The following is a 21,838-nucleotide window of genomic DNA, read 5'->3' on the forward strand; positions in this document are numbered from 1 at the left end:
GGAAATATCTACGGCCAGCTAGCAGTCGGTGGCACGGGCCCTCTTGGCAGGGCACCCCCTTACCCATTACACCGACAGGGCCAAAGTTGGGATGTGATTGTGCTGCTGGGCTAGCCTATGGGCCGAGGAGGCCTTGGGGGGTGACTACGCGCCAAACGACGTTGGCGGCCGGGCCCACCTATCAGGTTTACACAGAGAGAAGGGGATGGCGGAGGAGATGGTGTCGATTGCCTATCAGCATCGGGCAGCGCCACCTGCCGAGATTGCGGCCCGCGGCGGAGGATTCGCCGAAGGCTCGCCGGAATGGCCGTCCGGCCGCCATTTTCGACGACGAGGGCACAAGGAGGAAGGCCAGGGCACAGGGAATCTATTTTGCGAGGTGGCAGGGCGGAAGAGGGGACGGGGAGGTCTGGCAGAGTGGTGCCATTGGCGTGGCTCAAGGAGCTCAGTGGAGGCCAGAGGAGGGGAGAGAGGTACAGGAGAGGGTTGAGGAGGTGGCAGGGATGCTCTGGGTAGCTCAACGGCGGCGGATTTGAGCCGGAGGGTGATATCGAGGGAGAGGGGAGGCTTGGTGCCCGGCGGGGGGAGAGAGATATGGGAGTGAGGGAGGGCGAGGGGATGGTTATCTTGCTCGGGATGCCGGCGGGCTGGGGTGGCAAGGCTCAGGCGGGTGCCCTTTTATAGGCGGAGGCGGGCGGCATGGAGGTGGGGGACGGTGAGCTCGGGAGGGGCTAGGCGCGGGAGAGAGGGAAAGGAGATGGGCTAGGGGATCATTGGACCGGAGGAACGGGCCAGATAGAGCCCAAGGGAGGGGAGGGAAAAGGAAAGGTTTAAAATTTTCTTTTTATTTGATGTTTTGGTTTTTTTTTAATTTTGGGATGTTACAATCTACGATGAGGATGGGACCCCACTCCTCCTCACCATCGGTGAGGTTGTCGAAGGTGGAAGAGGAGGGGATCAAGGGTTGCGGCAGTGAGAAAACCCTAGGGTAGGGCTCTTTCTTTTTTCGCACGCACATTCGGGGTTAGTGGCGAGGTCGCCGATGGTGGAAGAGGAGGGAGTCAAGGGTTGTGGCAGTGAGAAAACCCTAGGCTAAGGTTGTTTCTTTTTTTGCACGCACGTACGGGGTTAGGAGGGGGACACTATTTCTTTTGTTTGCTATAAGAGGTCTTTCATTTCAGTTTTTTTCCTTAGTTGGAAGGGAAAATTGATCTTATATGTCTCAAAGTTGGTGTGACTTTGATAATGTCCTAAATTGATCATCTTTTGACCATATGTCCTAAGTTGGTTGTCTAGTTCGAGGTCGCCGATCGATCCTCGTTAGCTCCTTCAAATCCAGGCTCAGGGACAGCAAATACACCCTAACAACACTAACTGAAAAGCATAAACATAATTCAAGTCAGTGAGCCAAGTTCGCACGTGCTAAACTCCTTACAGCTACGCGAGAGCCAAGCTCACATGTACTAAGAGAAGGTAGCAGCTTTGTGCTAGCTACTCCCTAGTCCTCACAGATCAACATCCAGCGACAGCTACGCGAGATCTAAATCCACATTGCCAGCCTCATAAGATGGCCATCAAAATTCAAAACTTCATCAGGACAGGCCACCATACTTCGCCATAATAGTACCTCCGAATTCGATCAACGAAACAGGAGCGAAGCTGTCCTTAATGTATTTCGCAGGGACAATGCCAAGGACATACGGCAGAAAACAGGAGGCCCGGAGGGTGACATACAGCGAAGCGAAGTCCCGAAGCCCGGAGGAAGGTTGAACACGAACTCACCAGATATTCCATATCCGACTACCAAACTCACCAGATATTCCATATCCGGCTACCAAAACTCACCAGTTAATCCCATTAACCGGCTACCCGACCATCCATACCAGAACCCTGATCCCAACTAATTAAGAAGAAGTCCAAGCCTGCTCTTGACCATGAGCATAGCTGATCGATCAGTTTTATACTCTGCAAAATTTGCAAACTTTACCTACGAGTCGTGATTTCATCACCCGCATTACCAGGTGACAGTCTCCATGTTGCCGTGCTGATCAAGCACTTGCACACTTCCTATGGTGTGCTGCCAGGAGATCACTACAAGACCGTTACAAAGCTCCCGCCGATCCGTAGGCACCCACTGAGGTTTCACCGCTAACAGACGATTACATCGCTACAGAAGCCCCCTCTTGTACCACTCAACCGTCCACTGGTGCCCACAGAACCGGAGGGGTGGCAAATTAATTGGTCAGGCTGTACCCATATAGGCCTTATGGTTGCGCTGTTTAGCCAGGTTACAGGCTTCAAGAACCGGTCCTTAGGATCCCACACAGGAACAACCACAATCCAACTGTGCATTACCCGCACACGTGCATTCCCGCACCATCATCACACATACATCCCGTTAGGATCCCTATACCATGTTGCTACAAAAGATTACCATACTTGGTTCTTATTGCATAGACATTAGTCAAGTTTAGCATTTACCTTAACCATGACAGCAACTGGCATATCTACCCTTCATAACCCAAGACTCATCAACGGCGATAAGGATAATCATACAGAATCTAGTAAACCCTAACATGGGAATCCAATTTAGACAGGCATGCATTGAAGGATAAATGACTACATATAAATCCTAAAAATAGGAGCAAGATGTTCAAGGACATTTGCCTGGTTGCTGCTCAGTTATCTTCGTAAACTCGGTTCTGGCATATCTTGAAGTCTCGACCTTGTAGCTCATTGAATCTCTAGAAACGCCATATTCTGCTCACAAGATCTACCGACAAAAGAGACAGTACAAAACAACTAAGAAACAATACACCAAACAGAGACAACACATCATAAAAATACTATGGTTGGATAGGGTACGGTTTTAGAACAATTTGGGCGCAAGAACCGCTCAAATCAGAGTTCAGACGAAGGAGAACAGGTTCTCGGAAGATTAAATTAGGGTTGAAGAAAAAGGAGCCAGAATATTCCCTGAAAATATTCTCGACCAATTATTTATCGAAGGAAAACCCTAACTAACAATTGGAACAGAGTGGAACAAGGCGATGGCCAGCGGTGGGCTCTCGGCGTCACCGGCGATGGAGGACACGGGCGACGGCGGTGGTGGTCACTGACGTCGATGTCAGGCCGCAAGTGAGTTTCAACAAATTGAGGAGAGCATGGTGTAGAACGCGAGAAGGCAAGCTTGGTTTTATAGTTGGTCTTGGCAGAGGAGTTCTGAGATAGCGGCAAAATAGCGACGAACGTTCTCAGGTTTGGTGGTGGCCGCGCACAGACATAGCGAAGAAGACGCTCGTGTTCCCAGAGATAAATTATGAATTTAAGGAAAGTACTTGAACACAGAGCTTCATATGTATAAGGAACACAATGCTAGGATGGAGGTTTGGATAGAAATTCACATGAAAAGGAGATCGATTGGTTGGAACTTTTGGCAAGACTGTGCAACGATATTGAAAGTTGGGATTGCGTTCCTGGTGGCGTCACTGTAGATCTGAGGGAACCCTCATGTGGCCGCACAGAAGATGTGATGTAACACACCGTGACGTGGTCGGTGCATCAAAAACACTAATGTATTGACCGGAACGCGAATGAATTCCGGGTGCACGCGACGAACACATCCGGATAAGGGGGCAGTGGCGCAGCGACCACAACATCTTTAGCTTCGATGCTCTTCTGGCCGAACCGGTTTTAGGGATTGTTGAGGACAATCAGGGGCACATCTCAGTGAAAGGGATCGATGATTGGAGCTCCGGTCCGCCGGGGAACGCGGCTGACGTTCTAGGTTCGCAGGACGTGTGCAGCACTTGGCAGCAGGGATTGCGATGTCGATAACGGGAGCTCTGTTACAGCTATGGACAAACCAATTTGGCAGTATGTACATGACTATTAGAGCCATGTCTCGGCCAAAGTACTCATGGATTGGAGTGCTAGATCGCCAGAGAACGCGATCTGAACCCGCGCTGCATGCGCAGAACTCCAGACTGGGGCAGCGGCACGGTGATCGTGATCCCGGTCGCTTGAGGGATCTAATGGCCAAACGGGTTGGTGAGGGTGTGGGGAACATCTTGGGGCACGTGCTGGTCAAAGGGTATGGCGATCCAACCTCTGATCGGCCGGGGAACGCGGATGCCATCCGCGATGGCGCACCAGTCCGCGACGCCGAAGACCGTGGCAGCGCGACGATGGATTCTAGGGGATGGGGGTTTGGCTAGGGATCACATGGGACAACAACACAGGGTAAAGGAGGAGGGGAAAGAGCTAGTCCGGGGTCCTCACCTTGCTGCGATGATCGGAGAAGAAGGATTTGCGGAGACGACGACGAGGTAGCGCATCACGGGCGGCGGCGGTGACGGCTCCGGCAAACGGCGGCGCACGGACAGGGCAGCAGCGACGTCTAGGGCTTAAGGACGTGGAATAGGGATATGAGAGGACGTGCAACTCCTATTTATAGGGCTAGGGGCGGCTGGTTGAGGTGGAGTCCAAGCCGAACACGAATCGGATTCGAGTTCGAGTCGGTTACAGTTTTTTTTTCGCAGCTCTCTATTCCGAGGATGATATCTCCATCGTGCGGACTCCAAATTGGACGTTTCTGGACTCTATATTGTATTACTCGAAAAGATCTGCAACTTTGATATTCATTGGAACTTCTGAAAATACCATCTTAATTTTCAAAAATGTACCACAAGATAAACTGTTTGAACTCAGATTTATCTGTGCAGTACTGATTTTGGAGGCTATAACTCTTAGGTTCATTATCCAAAAGGGGACTTTCATAAGTTCAAATTGAAGCTCTCGACGAGACCTACAACTTTGGTATTGTCAAGATTTGCATTTGAGGCTGTATTGAACTCTGAATCTGAGTGAGAAGACAAGGCTGGAGACGAGGAGTAACTGACAACCGGCTTCAATTGCCATTATGGCCATCAGAGACATTTAGAGCAGTAATTTTTTATCTTGAATTGAGGGGAATAAAGATTGGATTGATGCGGGGGATTAAATGAAGAAATGATGGGGGACAGAGGGGAGGGCAAGTGCCATGGATATGGGTAGCTGGGCGGCCGTGGCTGCCAGGCGAATGGACGACGTCGTTTGGAGGTGGATGGAAAGATCAGGTACATGCATATGCAAGCGAGCTGGTTTGAGCTGGCTTTAGCATACATGTGGGCCATCCTGCTAGTAATCCAACGTGATACAAGGTTGATGGCTTGATACTAGTTTGGAGCCACAGGCTAGAGAGAAAAACATTGAGGAAAACAGTGCACACTAGGTTGAATCAAAATGATGCGAGATGATATTGTCCACGGAAGATTTTTGGATAATGTGGGAAAAACGGAACAAAGATTTATCCAACCTTGAAATTCCTTAACATATTCTTATATTTTATAAATATATTTTTCATCACACAAAACAAATTCTTTTTAAACTCTAAAATTTATTTGAAAAGCTTTCAAATTTCAGAAAAAATATTATTTTATTGTTTTAAAATGCTCACAACTTAAAATCAGAATTTTGAGGTGTGACATTGACTTATATTGTTATAACAAGATGATTACAACTAATAGAAGCTCATTCCGGTCTCTACATATCAAAGATGCATACAACTCAAAAAGGATGAAAACAAGTAGTAAGAAATACCAAGAAAAAGAAGTGTGAGCATGGTTTACTCAACAGCAGCTCCTTTAACTAAAGGTTCTGAATCTGAAGCCTAGAATCCCAACCAAGGTTGCTGAAGAACCTGACCACCTGCTTCAGCCTCGTGCATGCCGTAGCAACTGTCTCTCGCAAGTCCTGTCAAAGAAGCACAAACCAAGTATGGCACGAGTATACACATGTAAAAATAATATGCAAATGAGAAGAGAGTTTCTTGTTATTAAAAATAATGTCATTCCAGTGCGTACATGATATTTTGCGCTTAGCATATTCTGTGAGGGTTTCTCATCATAAGGCGCCTTTCTGGGATCACTGCCTCGAGTACTGGAGAGAGAGCATCGCAAGGCCTGACAGGGTTTTTTCCCTCAAGTACACGAGACAAATAACCCGCTATTGTTATATTTGGTCAAAAGTACGAAAATAACTTCTCCAACAGAATTGTTATTGGACTGGCCATCACTGTCGACACGTCATCCCACCCCGCTCGCTCAGCAAAGATAGCGCTCCTTCTCGGCTCGCCATCCCAATCACACCACCACTGCTATGTCCCCCAACCAATTCGATCTATTCCCGCGTCTCGGTGGATCCTGCCTCGTTCGCAGAGCTGCTCATCGGAGGTCGGCTCGGGCAGGGAGGAGCTGGAGCAGTGGATCGATGGCGAGGTCGTGGAGCTCCGATGGTGCTTGGCCGGGAGGAAGAAGAGAGCTCGGCCGGCGGAGAAGTCGACGAACGACAGCATGGAGGTGGCGATTGAGCTCACTATGGCCTCCTCCCGTAGAGGGAGCTCTTGCTGCTCGCTGTTGTGCTCTCGGCTGGGGAGAGAAATGAGAGAGAGAGCAGGTGAGGGAGGGGATAAGTGAGAAAAGAGAGAAGTTAAGGGTGTGATTGGTTGTCCGCATGTATTGTTGCTTGCATGAATCGTATACGCAGGCTAAGGGGAAGCAGGTTGAGCGGAGTCATGTTGGTTAAAAAGAAGAGTGTTTAGTTGGTTGTATCTGTCTGGACAGGCTGAGCTTAGTTTCTGTTTGGTTGATTGAATCTGTGGTCGTATGAGCGGATGCAAGAGTTGAGATTCTGATTGGTTACTCGCATGAAGGTGATTTTGTGACACTGATAAGTGAGTCTAGTTGCATGAGCGGACCAGGCTAGAACAGTGCATGCGGACAACCAAACACGCTTCTCTATGAGATTATATACATTCACCGAGTCAAGATGCGTTCGTGCAGGCAACCGATCACCCCCTAAATATAGGGCTCATAAAGAATTGTGCTTGACCTCTCCAGCAACTTGAGGCATTTTGCTTCAGAACTTCATTAATTCTCCCCCCTTTCAGAAATTCAAAAGGTGACTTTATAGAGCTCCTAAAATCACGCCTGTTTTTGTGCTAATAGAATTAATAACTAAGAATCCATTTTAACTAGATTCAACTCAAAATCTCTTACAGATTTTAAATGAAACTTTTCCAAAGTTGACTGTTTTGTAACTTATATGAATTTTAAGGGTATCAATTTAATTCCAAAAAATCAGGAAAAATTAATGAATATTCATCTAAACTAATGCATTAATTTCTAAATTTTTTGAAAACCCTAAGTTACATGAGGAATTTTAGTGTTTAGTGTGTGTTGCGTATATATAGAGGAGAAATATAGTTGTTGCAATATAGTCGTTGCAAAAACTAGCTATTACGAATAAAACATAGGTAAATGGGATATAGAAAGTGAGGTTTGACTAGTCTGTTAGAGTGTGTAGAAATATGGAGAGGAAATCTTTTTGAGTGAATAGCCAAATAGAGTTATAAATGGTGAAATTTAGTCAGTCTACTGGAGATGCTCTTATCTAGACACTAGATAGATTGTCATCCCGTGACTAATGTCTAATCGCTGTCTAAACGCGCTCGACGACCATTTAGTTGTTGTCTAACTTGGACGCCAAGGCCTAGACTAGCATTTAGTCGTCGTCCTAGACGACCGCCTACGTGAATAGTAGCTAGAACTAGCATATAGATGAAACCAGAGGGAAAATGCAACTCCACGTGTCCTTATAAATGTATGACCTATCTAATATATCTATTTCTCTCATCTGATATTCATCCATCGCATCGTACCAGTGATGCCAATTTTGACGCTTACATAAACTCGGCCGGCACAAATTTGTAAAGTGGAAAAAGGGGATTCAAACCAGAATCAACTGCCAACCAACACACAGACTTGTAAAGGAAAGAGCACAACCAGAGTGCCAGTGCAGAACGCGATTCCAGTAATCTGGACGGCATGTAAATTGAATTGACAGGACCTCACTCGGTTCATAAGATTCTTTCTTTCTTTCTTTGTGTACATGCAGGGCGAAACTAGAGGTGAAACTAGAAATGCACACCATGTTGTTCCGCTACTGATACGGATATACCGATACTTATATAGTTATATTGTATTTTCTAAAAATAATACATAGAAAGGTGATTATATATACTTATATGCATAAATAGAAAAAAGGGTGCAAAAATGAAATAGAGGTGATATGAAGTTACCTAGACATGATACTATATATTTATTGACTCATTGCATATTTAAGTTTGTTACGGTCCAGCAACGAGCTCATATACTCCCTCCGGTCTTCAAAAAGTAGTCGTTTTGAACCTTGGTTAACATACCAAGGAGTGATTAATTCGGTGGACTATTTCCTGTTTTTCCCATATTAAACAGGTTGGGTGCCCCCATCAAGTCAGCAAATGGTTATTGTCCTAGTGGTTTGAGCTCAGGTATAGGAGCATATACGCTAGTAGGCCTGGGTTCGAAACTTTGTTTTGCGGGTTTTTTTTTTTGCCTCCGCCTACGTACGTGACGCGCGCGTGTGTATTTTTTTTTCCTCCGCCTACGTACGTGACGCGCGCGAACTACTCGACGGCAGCGAGTATTCGTTTTGTCAATTGCGGCCGCGCGTACATGTTGCTAATCATTCCCGCCTAAGTATTCTAATCGCAGCAGCGCGCATTTGTTTTGGATGGTGCCATGCATCTATATAAGTCCAGCTGGGCCTCCTGGCCACGCATCAAACTGCATGCTAAGCAAAATCACGTTGCCACACATCAGAGGAAGCTAACAGTCCTGAGTAGAGATGGATTTGAATATGGAACCACCTGATGAAGAGATGGATCTGATCTTGGAACTACTCGAACAAGACGGTAACTTTCTTGATTTCTACTCTTCTACTCATGTTTTCCAGATTAGTACAATGTTCTTTTTACCGTGAACAATTCTTCTCCAACCTACTCATGTTTTTGGCATTCTACGTATCTGTAGAAGATGATAATGACAATGATTTGGAAGGGGGGATTGACTTGAACTTGGAACCACCTGTAGAAGATGCTAATGGTAAGTCTCTTGTTCTCTTTGTTTTTCGATCTTCTCTTGCAATTGTTTTTCTAAATCTGAGTGTATATATGTTCAGGCAAGAAAGATGTGCCAAATGCAATACGAAAACAAATATTTCAAGCTTTATTAGGAAGAAGCACCAATGGAAAATTAAAGCATCATGTGACCAAGGATGTTGCTGAACTATTCGGATTTCACATTCGAACTATCTAACGTATTTGGAAGCAAGGTAAAAGTTATCTTGATCAAGGCCTTGCGGTAGATGTTTCTAATAGAAAGTGCAACTCCGGTCGTAAGCGAATTGAAATAGATTTATCTGCACTACGTAACACTCCTTTTAAGGATCGAACAACATTGGAAGATGTATGTGCTCTGTTACATGTGAGTAAATCCAAACTGCTGAAACTGAAACGGGAAGGTCGCATTAGGCGTCATTCAAGCAGTATAAAACCATACTTAACAGATGCAAACAAGAAAAGTAGGCTACAGTGGTGTGTATCCATGCTTGATCCATGCAGCATGCCGAATAGTCCAATATTCAAGGGGCTATTTGATGTTGTTTATATTGATAAAAAATGGTTCAATCTTACAAGAAAATCGGAGAGTTTGTGGGTATCTCCCTGAGAAACTGATTTCAATGAATTTTTTTCAGCTCCCCATACACCTCAATACGTGCAAATTAATGATATACATCCCAATATGACACACGCCACATCTCATAAAACATGCATTTTTTACCAATAGTAAACGTAAAAGAAGTAATTTACCAAACAAAATTTGACCTCAACAAATTTGAAATCTTAAATCTAATCGAACCCTGCAATAATTCATCAAATTGGAACACTGAAGTACAACCTCCTCTATGGCTAACTGGTTTTTGGGCTGTTGAGGCTTGGCTTGTTGGCTCTGTGGGTGCATGGTCTTGAGCCAAGAGGGTGCATATGTGATGAATAGAGAATAGTTAGCGCTAAATTTTTCTTTGGGTCTGGGTGCATCTGCACCCCCTCCGGTCCACTGAGTACATGGATATGGAGAAGGAGAAGATAGAGCACATGGCAACAATATGCATGAACATGAAAATTCTATTGGTCCTTGCGGACGCATGTTTTAACAGAATCGTTTATTTGTATTGAGATTTGTATTAAAGAGTTAGATGAAAATAATCATAAGGTAAATAAGAGAATCAACGGATGAATGAGTATCATAGAAAAGATAGATGACTGAGATGCAGGTGTACAAAGGATATGGAGTTGCATTTCCGTATGACGCACGCGTAGGTTGTGTTTGGCCGAGAGCACTTGCAGAATTGCTTGTCTAGGAAATTGAAGAAGGTCCACAGATATACATCACCTCACTCTCACTGCTGCTTGCTTCTTCTATATATGCAATCTTGGACGTGAGAGAGATGTAATATCTTCTTTTCTTCCTCGAATTCTGCAATCACGTCAATATGCCATGCATGCTTGTTTTTTTTTTTCTTTCTTTTTTTCCCCTTCTGTTGTGGGAAAAAAAGAAGAAGAAACTAATAACCTGCATAAATTGGAAGGCCGGGACGCCGGGTAGCCATCACTACCGGATTTTGATACTTTGTCGTGCCCAGGGCACACGGCAAAGGCCTAAAAACACTCGGCAACGTGTTTGCCGAGTGTAACACTCGGCATAACACGGTCGGCATACACAGTACCGGCAAACAGCTGTTTGCCGAGTGTTTTATGTCGAGCACTCGGCAAACATATTTGCCGAGAGCCAAATACGACACTCGGCCAAAAAAAAACGACCTAACAGCGCCAGGGCCTTAACGGCCTCTTTGCCGAGTGTCTAATGTATACACTCGGCAAAAAGAGGACACGTGGCGCTCGCGACTTTGCCGAGTGTCCGTGGAATACACTCGGCAAATCACATCACGTTTGCCGAGTGTATTAGAGGGTACTCGGCAAAGTGAGTACAGAATAGCGCCGAGATACCTAGAGGAATTGCACTTCACACAGTACTTTGCGTCCGCGTATTCTTTCCTAAATAATATGCATCCCTTTGGACAAACATGTATCTGCTCATATGGCATCTTAAGTGCACGGAGGACTTTCTTCGACTCGTACATACTCTTTGGCAGAATGTGACCTTCCGGGAGAAGGCTACCAACAACTGTCAGCATTGCATCGAAGGTTTCTCGGCTGCAGCTAAACTGGGACTTGATAGCCATTAGGCGTCCGATGGCATCCAATTGAGAAACCTTGGAATGCCCGTGAAGGGGTTGCTACGCCGTAGACAACATATCATAAAAGTCCTTTGCGGTTGACTCCGGCACTTCCTCCATACGTTTAGCTTCTTCCACTTGGCAAGCATTGAAAATTCCTTCTTTGTCTGGATGACAGCTGGAATGATAGTATATAGCAGAGAAATTCCTTTTTTAAGGCAAGCAAGAAGAATTGTCATTCTCCTTTGTTTGTGAGCTCAGCTCATCACACGGTAGCATCTTTGACACATGTTTAGAGCACAACTGATTCCAAGGGCCACTCCCAGGAGTCCACATCTGCTGCATCTCAATCTTGAAGCACGACTGAATTCTAACTCCAAGTTCATAACAATATCATCCTTAAACCATACTGCAGTAGTACCGGAATCGATGTGTGGCGGCCCTTGATCGGTTGTTATTACGAGAAAGAAAAGAGAACAAAAGGAAACCAAAAAGAAAAAAAAGAAAAAAAATAGTTTGCCGAGTGCCTAATATCAGGCACTCGGCAAACATACATGTTTACCGAGTGTCCGTTAGACGACACTCGGCAAAGGGGCGACTCACCGTCAGCCGCCGAACGGAGGGACACGTGGCGCGTTGTTTGCCGAGTGCCCGAATTCGCCGAGTGTTTTTTCTCTTTTTGCCGAGTGCTATTGTTTGCCGAGTGTTTTTTGATGAATTTACCGAGTGCCTAATTGTTTGCCGAGTGCTTTCGTTGGGAACTCGGCGTATGTGGCTGTTTGCCGAGTACCCGATATAATGCACTCGGCATACACGTAGGCACTCGGTATAGGCCTCGTTTCCGGTAGGATGAAGCCTCAGTGCTTTCCACTCAGGACAGGAGAGGAGAGGAGAGAGCAGAGATGGCTGCTCGTGGTGCTACGCTCGCTGCCGCACTGGCAGTAGCTGCCCTCCTCTGCGCGTCTGCCGAGGCCGGCAACGCGAGGCAGCCTCCGGTGGTGGGCGGCATGTCGTTCGACTTGTACAAGCGGAGCTGCCCAAAGGCGGAGGCAATCGTCCGGGGCCTTCGTCAACGTCAAGGACGCCGTCCGCAAGGACATCGGCCTCGCCGCGGGGCTCCTCCGCCTCCACTTCCACGACTGCTTCGTCCAGGTAGGTCTCTAGCTACTCGTCCACGACTGAACGGATTGACGTACGTGTCGTGGTGCATGTGCTGTGCATGCAGGGCTGCGACGCGTCCGTACGTGCTGCTGGACGGGTTGGCCACCGGGCCGGGCGAGCAGCAGGCGCCGCCCAACCTCACGCTCCGCCCCGCCGCGTTCAAGGCCATCAACGACATCCGCGACCGCCCCGTCGTCTCCTGCTCCGACATCCTCGCGCTCGCCGCCCGGGACTCCGTCGTGGTGGTACGCATGCACAGTCGTCGTCTCGATCTAGCTCTGGTTACAAACAGATAGCTGCACGTACGCGAGACCAGATGCATGGACGACGTTGCGAGCGTTGTGCAGTCGGGAGGGCCGGAGTACAAGGTGCATGCCCCTGGGGCGGCGCGACAGCCTCCACTTTGCGACGCAGCAAGACGTCCTGAACGGACTCCTGGCGCCGACCTCCCACGTCCCCGCGCTGCTGGCCGTGCTGTCCAAGATAAACCTGGACACCGACGACCTGGTGGCGCTCTCCGGCGGGCACACCATCGGGCTCGGGCACTGCACCTCCTTCGAGGACCGCCTGTTCCCGCGGCCGGACCCCACCTTGAACAACACCTTCGCCGGCAGCCTGAAGCAGACCTGCCCAGCCAAGGGCACCGACCGGAGGACGACGGTGCTCGACGTCCGCACGCCCCAACGCATTCCACAACAAGTACTACGTGAACCTGGTGAACCGGGAGAGGCTCTTCGATCACCTCTGACCAGGACCTCTTCACCGACGCCAGGACCAAGCCCGTCGTCGCCAAGTTCGCGCAGAGCCAGAAGGCCTTCTTCAACCATAGTTCGCCTTTTCCGTCGTGAAGATGGGGCAGATCAACGTGCTAACCGGCTCGCAGGGGCAGTTCGGGCAGATCCGCAGGAACTGCTCGACGCGCAACCCCAGCACCGGCGCCGCCCTGCCGTAGTCAGCCGTGGAGAGCGTCGTCGAGGCAGAGAGCCTCGTCTTCTAGACTAGCCGTGATCGGTGTCAAGAGGCTGCTAATGTCGTCGAAAGCGTCTTGGGGAAATAAAATGACCATGCATGGCACGAAATCAAAATCTGGTGTAAATTAAGCTGTCAGGACGGCTATATCTACTAATGCTAATCCAGTTTCATGGACAATTTAAATTTCCTGTTATCTGTCTATATATAAGCGTCGACGATCACAGATAGATAGAATGGCATAATTGCAAGAACGAGAAGATTTATGAAAGATGGGTAGCTCGTATATTTATGTTTCACCACAACTTACAATAAGCAGGTAGGTAGTACAAGTAGGAGAAACTGAAGCCCGGTGCACTTGGCTATGTCAAGAACACCAAAACGAATAGTATAATGAACAGAACAACCAGGAACACGATCAACAGAATCTGCCCCTTGATGCCAGCCTTCTTCATTACCATGGCCACTCTTTTCTGCACCAGAAAATGGTCAGGGCTTTACTTTGCAATTAGATTCTTGGGGAAAAGAAATAAAGGAAAAGGCAGGATCAAGTGTCATGTGGATTTTTTTTTTCTCGACGACGAGAGACTCCAGACTCCCCCGGGCAATTTTTAAATTTTAAGATAATTGAGTACCGAATCCTGACTGGCCAGGAAACTCATTGAAATCAGTTTCTCAGGGAGATACCCACAAACTGGTGTGCCCCGGGTTCAAGCCCGGGTGACCGTCCCCTCTACCGGAGACACTAATCAACTGAGCTACTGCTCAGTTCGCGACATGTGGATATTCATATTCTCGGAAAAGGCATGTTATGTGGACATGCAAACTGGAACATACCCACTGAAGATGACAGAAAGAACAAACCTGCACAAAGTCAAGTCTGTTCGAAGTAGTCTCCATCTCCAAGCTTAGGTCGTTTAGGATCCTTTCCTGTAAACCAGTAATGTGTATTCCAGTTACTACATCCGGTTATTCTTTTTATAATGCTACCCTTACAGCACAACTCTAGCAACTTTGCCCTTTGCCAATAGCAATTACCTGTCCAGACAGCTCTTCGTGTATGGTTAGCCCTACACCTCCAATCCGTTGGACACTTGCACTGAGCTCATCAAGTTCTTCATCCTGCTGCCTGAAGGGGGGAAAATCAGTACAGATATCAAGCCAATGCAAAACATATGAACTTCTCATGACTTCAGTAGAAAAATATATAACTAGAAATATTTTGGCTACCAATTTTAAGATTAATCGTCATCTGCAATTTTTATATCTTTTGACAACTGTTAGAAAAACAATTATCAGGAGTAACTAGACTGCAATTGATAGCCTAGTACTGTAGTACATGTATGTCTTGCTTGCACAAACAAGAAAACGACAACAAAGCTGAAAAATGTTGTATAGCTACTTAGATAAAATAATCAGTAATTCTTGCTGCCTGACGGAAAAGTCAGTACAGAAATATTTTGGCTCGCAACTTCAAGTTGAATAATTATCTACATTATTTTACATCTTTAGACAACTGAAAGAAATGGCCAGGGATAATAACTTGATTACAATTGATATCCTGGTACATGCATGGCTTACTTGCAGCAACAAGAAAGCAACAACAAAACTAACAAAATGTTGTATAGCTACTTAAATAAAATAATAATAACGATGTGCTGGTGGAAACACAAGAATGAGTGAAAACAAGGATAAGTTGTACCAAAGTAATATTCCAGGAAGAGCAACGAAAGCATCAACTAGAACAGATGAGCAAGAATACAACGTGTATGTGCCACTAAGGCAAATTCAACTTGACAACTTCTAGCATTTAACTAAAAAGCAGTGTGTGTGTGTCAGCGTGTCAAAAACCAAAGCCTTAGAACTAAAGGAAAGCATGCTTATGATGGTTAAAAGCACTGACATTCAGCAGAGGTTACATAAATGTTATATGTATGATGACTAGAAAAACAGCAAATTAAACACTACCTACGTGCATAAAGCCAGAATCCTATGTGTTAAACAGACAACATGTTTCTAACCAACATATTTGCACAGTACATTGAAAAAAAGCAAAAGCAAACTCACCTCATAAGTAGAAGCTGTCTATCTGATTCTGAAGAAATAAAGTCATCATTGTCTTGGGCAGAATAGAGGTTGGTTCTGCCTGTGCCCATTAAGTCCTGGTGTTTCGAAATTGCTGAATTGCTCTTCCCCTTTTCAACAGCTCTCCTGACTCTGCCAACCTGAATATAATCATCCGTAAATGGGATCCGAGAATAAACAAACATTACATTGGCAACTGCAGAATCCGGAACATAGTAACATAATATCCCCAATTGTCTTTCCTTTTCCATACTACAGGATATCATGCTAACTGCAATTGTGCAACTCATGCATGCTCAAAATACACCTCATTGATAATCCTAACAAGTAGGTAGAAGAGACATCAAAGGGTGGTTGTAGTATAATTTGTAAAGAAGCAATCATTGAAGAATTGCTATATTATGAAAAAAAGGTACAAAATGAAGGATGGAATATCAAATATTTACCCGATTACGAGCAGAACCAGTCCAGTTCCGTCGTCTAGAAAGCTCGACTTCATCAAGTCCATAGTATGCAGGATCCCTTGATGCAACTGAGATTGTCTTTTCCAGCTCATCTACCTTTCAACATAAACAAACGCCATTTAGACTAGAATAATTCTGCATCAAGGAAGTGGATATCTTATCCCATTAAAAAACAAAATTGATATATTAGATGCATAACAAATGACCAAAGAAGAATTTTGCATTCTCCACTTGTGTTAGCAGTTTCTTCTACATGTACGGATGTACCAACAACAGCAACAGCAAAGATTTATGGCATTGTTACACTCTGTTTTTATACCTGCCACTCGATGCTTTCACAGCTGGTAAGAAGCTCTTTTGTCAGATGAACATATTCTCCTGTGTTTGAAGCAGTTTCCTCCCAACGGTGGAAGGTATTTTGCAATTTATCAATCTGGAGCAGAAAGAACTATACCGTCAGGACTAAAAGAAGAACGTAGAAACATGCATGTGGATGAATAAATATGTTTCTGAAGCTACGGTGGAGCCAAGCAACACAAGTACAAAGGAGCTTTATCTTGAGGAATAACTGAATACCACAGGTAAATGCATGATTTTTTTTCCAATGAAGGTAAATGCATGATGATGCGATATGTTTCTGAAACTATGAGAGAGTTATGAAGCCAAAGTAGTCCAACAGAGTTATCAGATCAAGAGAGATAATTAAGGCCTTAGTCTCTACCATGAGAGCTCCGTGCAGGCGGTGTATCAGGTAGCCTGCATATCCCCATTTACATATGTTTAATATATAGAAAATATACCTCACATTACAAAATTATATTTTCGAGAACATCCCTAACTGCAAATTGAAATTCAAGAGTAACGAAACCACCTCAACATCTTTCTTGCCCGATGGGCACGATTTGCGAACTCGGTGAGATTAGACAAACACGGGTACGTGCACAAACGCTCGGATTTCCAATCCTGATCGATGCAAGATGACGATTCGAAGCAGGAAGCTTGCACTCGCTGGAAACGAAGAGAGAGTAAAGAGCAAGGAGAGCTAGGATTACCGACCGAATCTTGGATCTCCTCCCGGACGATGTAGAATGGATCTTGCGCCGAGCTCATGGGGATTCTACGGATTGGGGAGCTTTGGGTGTCCCCTTTGGATTTCTCCGGTTCCGAAACCCTAAAAAGAGTTCGGGGCGAGGGATCTTGGATGAGTTGGGTGCGGAGGAGATCCTTGGCTTGCTCCGCTCCCTCCCGGCTCCCTCTGCTTCGTCGTCGTTGGGGACTGGAGGTTGGTGGATCCGTCATCCGTGGGTAAGAGGATCAGAGAGAAACAGTAACTGTGACTTTAGGCAGATGGCAGTCGTTGGATTGGAAACGGATGGTCAAGATTTAAAGCAACAGTGTGCTACAGAACCCACGTATAGTAAAATCAGAACAATGTTTGAATCTACTAAAGTAACATGTACTGTAGCATATCTCGCTGCTTATTGTACAGGTTCTGTTTACCCGTGACTTGACTTCGTAACGACAGAGGATCTGGATCCGATCTGTGGATGGGGCTGGTCCACCGACGGCTCCGAAGACTCGGTGCATGGCCTCGGTTCTTGTTCGTTGCGTCGGTCCACGACGCAGGCGCTCTTTTTCGGATCCGCATCATCTGATTTTGCTTTGACAAAGTCAGATGTGCTACAGTAATTTGCAGTTAGCGTTCCCCGTCAGCCAGATCACGAATAGACGGTCAGGATTTCAGTGATACAATACTGCTACATTACCCTTTTCAACAGTGTTTTGCTACAGTATTTTACTTTTTGCTACTGCATTTTACTGTTTATACACTCGCAAATTACTGTAGCACATCTGGTTTTGCTGAAGTAAAGTTAGAGGATATGAATCCGCCTTTTTTTCCTTCTTCCTTGAGCTTTTTTCTTAAGGAAAAATTAGTTCTAAAGCACCATAGGTGTAGGCTTTAGAAAAACTACTACCAAAATGTCCCTGTACATTTTAATAGCATCTGAAAGTTACACAATTTTGTTTTTTAGCACTCTATGGGCTACCGTGAATATTATTCCTATTTTTCATTTTTTTCAATCCAATAAGAATTGTGAAATACTACAACTACCTCCATCTATATCCTCAAGTCACACCTGCTTCCTTTCGGTCTCATTCGAAGTTGAAAACGAGTTGAGGGTGACAGGCCGTGACGACCGGCCACCCCGACGAGCGGCGGCGATTAGACACCTCGTCCAGCCATAAAGTCCTGGCGTCCTGCTTCTCCTCGTTCATCGGCCCACTCCACATCTTATCTATCGGACCATTGCGCCTCATCCGCTGGCCTTGCCTAAACGAGCAGGTCCGCCCGCTGCGCTAAAACACTACAAGGGGGCTGCACCCATCTCTTTCTTGGACTGGTTGCTCTCGACCTTGACTTCTCCCCTCCGAGCGCCCATAGGTAAGCAAGCCCCACTACCTCTCTTCATTTTTGTGGGATTTTATGGTGAACCCACCCTAGAATTTGGGAAAAAAAAAATTGGACCCAAAAATTAGACGATGAAACCTAAAATTGGTTGTTGTTCTTTTTGTAGTTATATATATTAGAGCAAGAAGTAGAGCATCTTAGAACAGATTCATGGACCCTGCTGAGATTCCCGACGGGTGAGCTATTTCCCTTCTTTTTTCAATCTAGTTTGTCCAATTTGTTTTGATGTTGTCTTGTGTGACATGTGTTAACTTTAAGCACTTATGTTGCAGCGTCGACCCAAAGAATGCGTGCAAATTGAAAGTGACACTGAGCTCATATGTGCATATCCGTGTTGGTATAAAGGAGTATTGCAAGGGAAAAATGTTACACTGAGTGGTGGATTCGGAGAAATACTCGATAATTGATATGGTGAAAGAAATTGGTAAAGACTATGGTTAGGACAGTGCACATGAGGCCAATTTCTGGTATAGTTCTAAGGATGCATACACTGTGAGGCTAGCCACTAACGATGAATTTCTTGGCTTGATTAGGACTTTAAGGAAGGTGAAGCTTATCACGACCGAAGACAAATATGAGCATTTGTTTCTCACAAAGATTCCAAAGGATGTAAAGGCGGTGGGAAACACTCTACAACGAGAACTTGATTGGGCTGAGGAACCCTAGTATAGCGACATTGTTATAGGTACACCCATACCACTAGAGGTAGAGAAGAAACATTATATGGTTTGTGGTGATGATCCAGATGCATATGAGCTAGTTAGGTATGATGAGGAGTGGAGGTACTTCAAGAAAGTTGAAAAGGACAAAGGAAAGGAACAGATGGTGCAGAAAGTGTAACAAGAAGTAGAAAAGAGCAAAGGAAAGGATCAAGCCGGCAGAAAAGACCAAACCAACAGAAAAGAGCTTGATGAAGACTGAGTTCTAGATGATGAAGCACAAGTTCTAGATGCTGCTATTGCACCCCTCACATCATATGATCAGGATAATCTAATGATTGATGTAGGAAGCAAATTTGAAGACAAGAAAGTTTTCATTTTAACTATGAAGCAATATGCTATTAAAAATGAGTTTGAGACTGCAATTACACATAGTAGCACAAAAAGGTACAGGACCAAGTGTGCAGACGAAGATTGTCGATGGAGGGTTTATGTAAAGGAACTTCTAGGGTATATCACATTTGTGGTATATAATTTGGTGAACATTCATTAGTTCTTATGTAAATGTGACGAACATATTCTTATATAATTTGATATTTTTTTACATGTGGTTGTGGTATCACAGTTGGTGGAGCACACTTGTGCTAGTACTATCAAGGTAACCGGAAAGCAGATTTCAAAGGTATGGATAGCTGATATGAGGTGTGAGAAAACGTCCAAATAATATTCTAATTAATCACCAGGAGGATCATTATTCATAATCACAACCTCGATGATTAACCAGAATATCATCCTGGTAGTCCCGGCATGTGTTTTGTGTCCAAGATCGAAACACATGCATTTCCAACATGTATATCACAACAAAGCTTAAGAAAGAGCGAGTAATTAACATTATATTATAAGTTTTTAAGCATGCAACAAGTTATCATAATTTACAGCAAAAAGAGAGCTAGGAGGAGACTAAAACCTGCTCAACTCCTAACCGGTAAAAGAACTAAGCAGCGGAAGACTAAAAGCTACACAACAAAAGGATATGGAGTCACATGCCTTTAGGCTCCATACCAAGACACTGAGTCCGGAGTAAAGTGTGCTAATCGGCAGGCACAAAGTAGACAAACGCCGCCCCCTCCTCACCGACCTGTGAACCTGCATCAACTTAAGGGCAGCACCCTGAGTACAAAGGTACTCGCAAGTCTTACATAATATGGGTATATAATATCTCGACTCCAAAGATTATGCATTAAGCTGTTAGCAAGAGTAGACCACAAGGTTAAGTAAAATATATGCGGTAAGCAACCTAGACATATGTATGAGCAACTAACTTAACCAACATATATGAAATTACCCTGCAACTACCAACTGATCATATGAAACTAAAACCACATTAGTATCAACATATAACAAGTGCCATCTCGACCACCTCCCACATATCCGAACCACAAACCACGAGAACTCTACGACCGGGTGCAAATAAAACAATAGCATGCTCATGACCGAATGCGCGGCAGTTCAAACTGTTTATACACCATGCAGAGGGATACTCCTGAACACACACGACTCGGGGACCATACGGCTTGTGCCACCCGCTAAAGTGCACACAAGGGGGTACCCGTGTTAACCTTTCCCAACCAGCCCCAACCGTGTGGGGCATGCATCGCTCGGCGCGGCGATACTAGAACTACTCCCGAAGCAAATTAGTACCACTTACAACCCCGCCCGCTCACACCGTCGATATTCACGCCCACAAAGCCACAGCTGCGAAGGTATTCGGCTTGCCTTACCATTAGATCAGCATGTGGTGAGTAAGGTAAGTGCTAAAGCCAACTACCCCGACGATCGGCCTTTAACGATGCAAGCGGCCTACGGTGTCTGGTTTTCCTCTACCGACCTACCCAGGAGAATTCCACATCCGGACAGGACAAAACTCAATCATAGCACCATCCACAGCTCGTCTCATACTCACCACTCGACCAACCAACACGGTAACCATTGTGAAAGTAATTTAACCTATAGCTCGCGAACAATGGGACGTTCCACCGCTCGACTTCTACCGAGGACCTATGCATTGCTAAGCATCTCGCATCACTTTTAAGTTAGACCTTAGCATGATTAAACCCAAGCTACAAGGATATAGATCAACAATACATCAAGGTAGAGACAATGCAATTCAACATAGGATCTACCCATCAAAACCCAACATTGACTCTCTATACATGCAAACCTATTGATAAGCATAATTTATCAATATTTAGACTTCATTCAATACGACAAAGGTGCAATATGATAGATACTTACCTTGTTGTTTAGGTGGATGTAGGTCGTACCGTGGGGTTGATTCTACACACCTAACTGGGAAATACAGTGGTCAGTTAGCCTCAACAACTGGAATTGATGACCACAATTGGATGTATTTAGTAGCCTATGGGGTTTTTGGCAAAGAGACGAATGCAAATTGGAAATGGTTCATGACTCATCTAAAATGGGTAGTTGGACCACCCCCTGGTTTAGTTATACATACAGATACTTGAAAGGGGCTAGAATATAGTGTGAACATTGTCTTTGGTGATGCAACTTAACATAGAGAGTGTTTTCGACACTTGATGGCCAATTTCAGGAAGAAATTCATAGGGGATGTGTTGAAGTACATGTGGCCATGTGCTTGGGTATGCACACCGATGAGGCATCAAATGATGCTGGAGAATAGATCTATAGTAGAGCCTGCTGCAATCTCTTACCTACATACCCACCACAACCGATTTTGGTATAGAGCTAAATTCTTAAGGGCATGCAAGGTGGACTATGTCAACAATAAT

The 21,838-nt window shown here is 45.2% G+C and overlaps 1 protein-coding gene and 1 pseudogene across 3 annotated transcripts; one reads left to right on the forward strand and one right to left on the reverse strand.

Moving 5' to 3' along the window:
* Positions 1-12,119: 12,119 nt before the first annotated feature.
* LOC133886453 (cationic peroxidase SPC4-like) lies at positions 12,120-13,375 on the forward strand (annotated as a pseudogene).
* A 180-nt stretch (positions 13,376-13,555) lies between these two features.
* Positions 13,556-17,210, reverse strand: LOC133929217 (syntaxin-61-like). 3 transcript variants are annotated; one of them, XM_062375901.1, is made up of 8 exons: positions 16,953-17,210; positions 16,618-16,652; positions 16,216-16,329; positions 15,879-15,992; positions 15,415-15,572; positions 14,386-14,476; positions 14,212-14,277; positions 13,556-13,820 (listed from the first exon to the last, which is right to left on the reverse strand). In XM_062375901.1, the coding sequence occupies exons 2-8, from the start codon at positions 16,618-16,620 to the stop codon at positions 13,710-13,712; spliced, it is 657 nt and encodes a 218-aa protein (XP_062231885.1). In that variant the 5' UTR covers positions 16,621-16,652; positions 16,953-17,210; the 3' UTR covers positions 13,556-13,709. The 3 variants fall into 3 exon arrangements, with proteins under 3 accessions (XP_062231885.1, XP_062231893.1, XP_062231878.1); XM_062375909.1 differs by lacking the exon at positions 16,953-17,210 and adding an exon at positions 16,768-16,939; XM_062375894.1 differs by lacking the exon at positions 16,618-16,652 and having other exon boundaries at positions 16,953-17,209.
* Positions 17,211-21,838: the final 4,628 nt, after the last annotated feature.

This window comes from Phragmites australis, chromosome 1 (genome assembly GCF_958298935.1).
Source record: "Phragmites australis chromosome 1, lpPhrAust1.1, whole genome shotgun sequence".
NCBI classification, from domain to species: Eukaryota; Viridiplantae; Streptophyta; class Magnoliopsida; order Poales; family Poaceae; genus Phragmites; species Phragmites australis.

Coding starts and splice junctions, on each gene's coding strand:
- LOC133929217 (XM_062375894.1), bottom strand. CDS start 17,195: ATGACGGATCCACCAACCTCCAGTCCCCAACGACGACGAAGCAGAGGG. Junction 16,330..16,952: donor GGGAGGAGATCCAAGATTCG/GTCGGTAATCCT, acceptor TTTCTGCTCCAG/ATTGATAAATTGCAAAATAC. Junction 15,993..16,215: donor GTGAAAGCATCGAGTGGCAG/GTATAAAAACAG, acceptor TTATGTTGAAAG/GTAGATGAGCTGGAAAAGAC.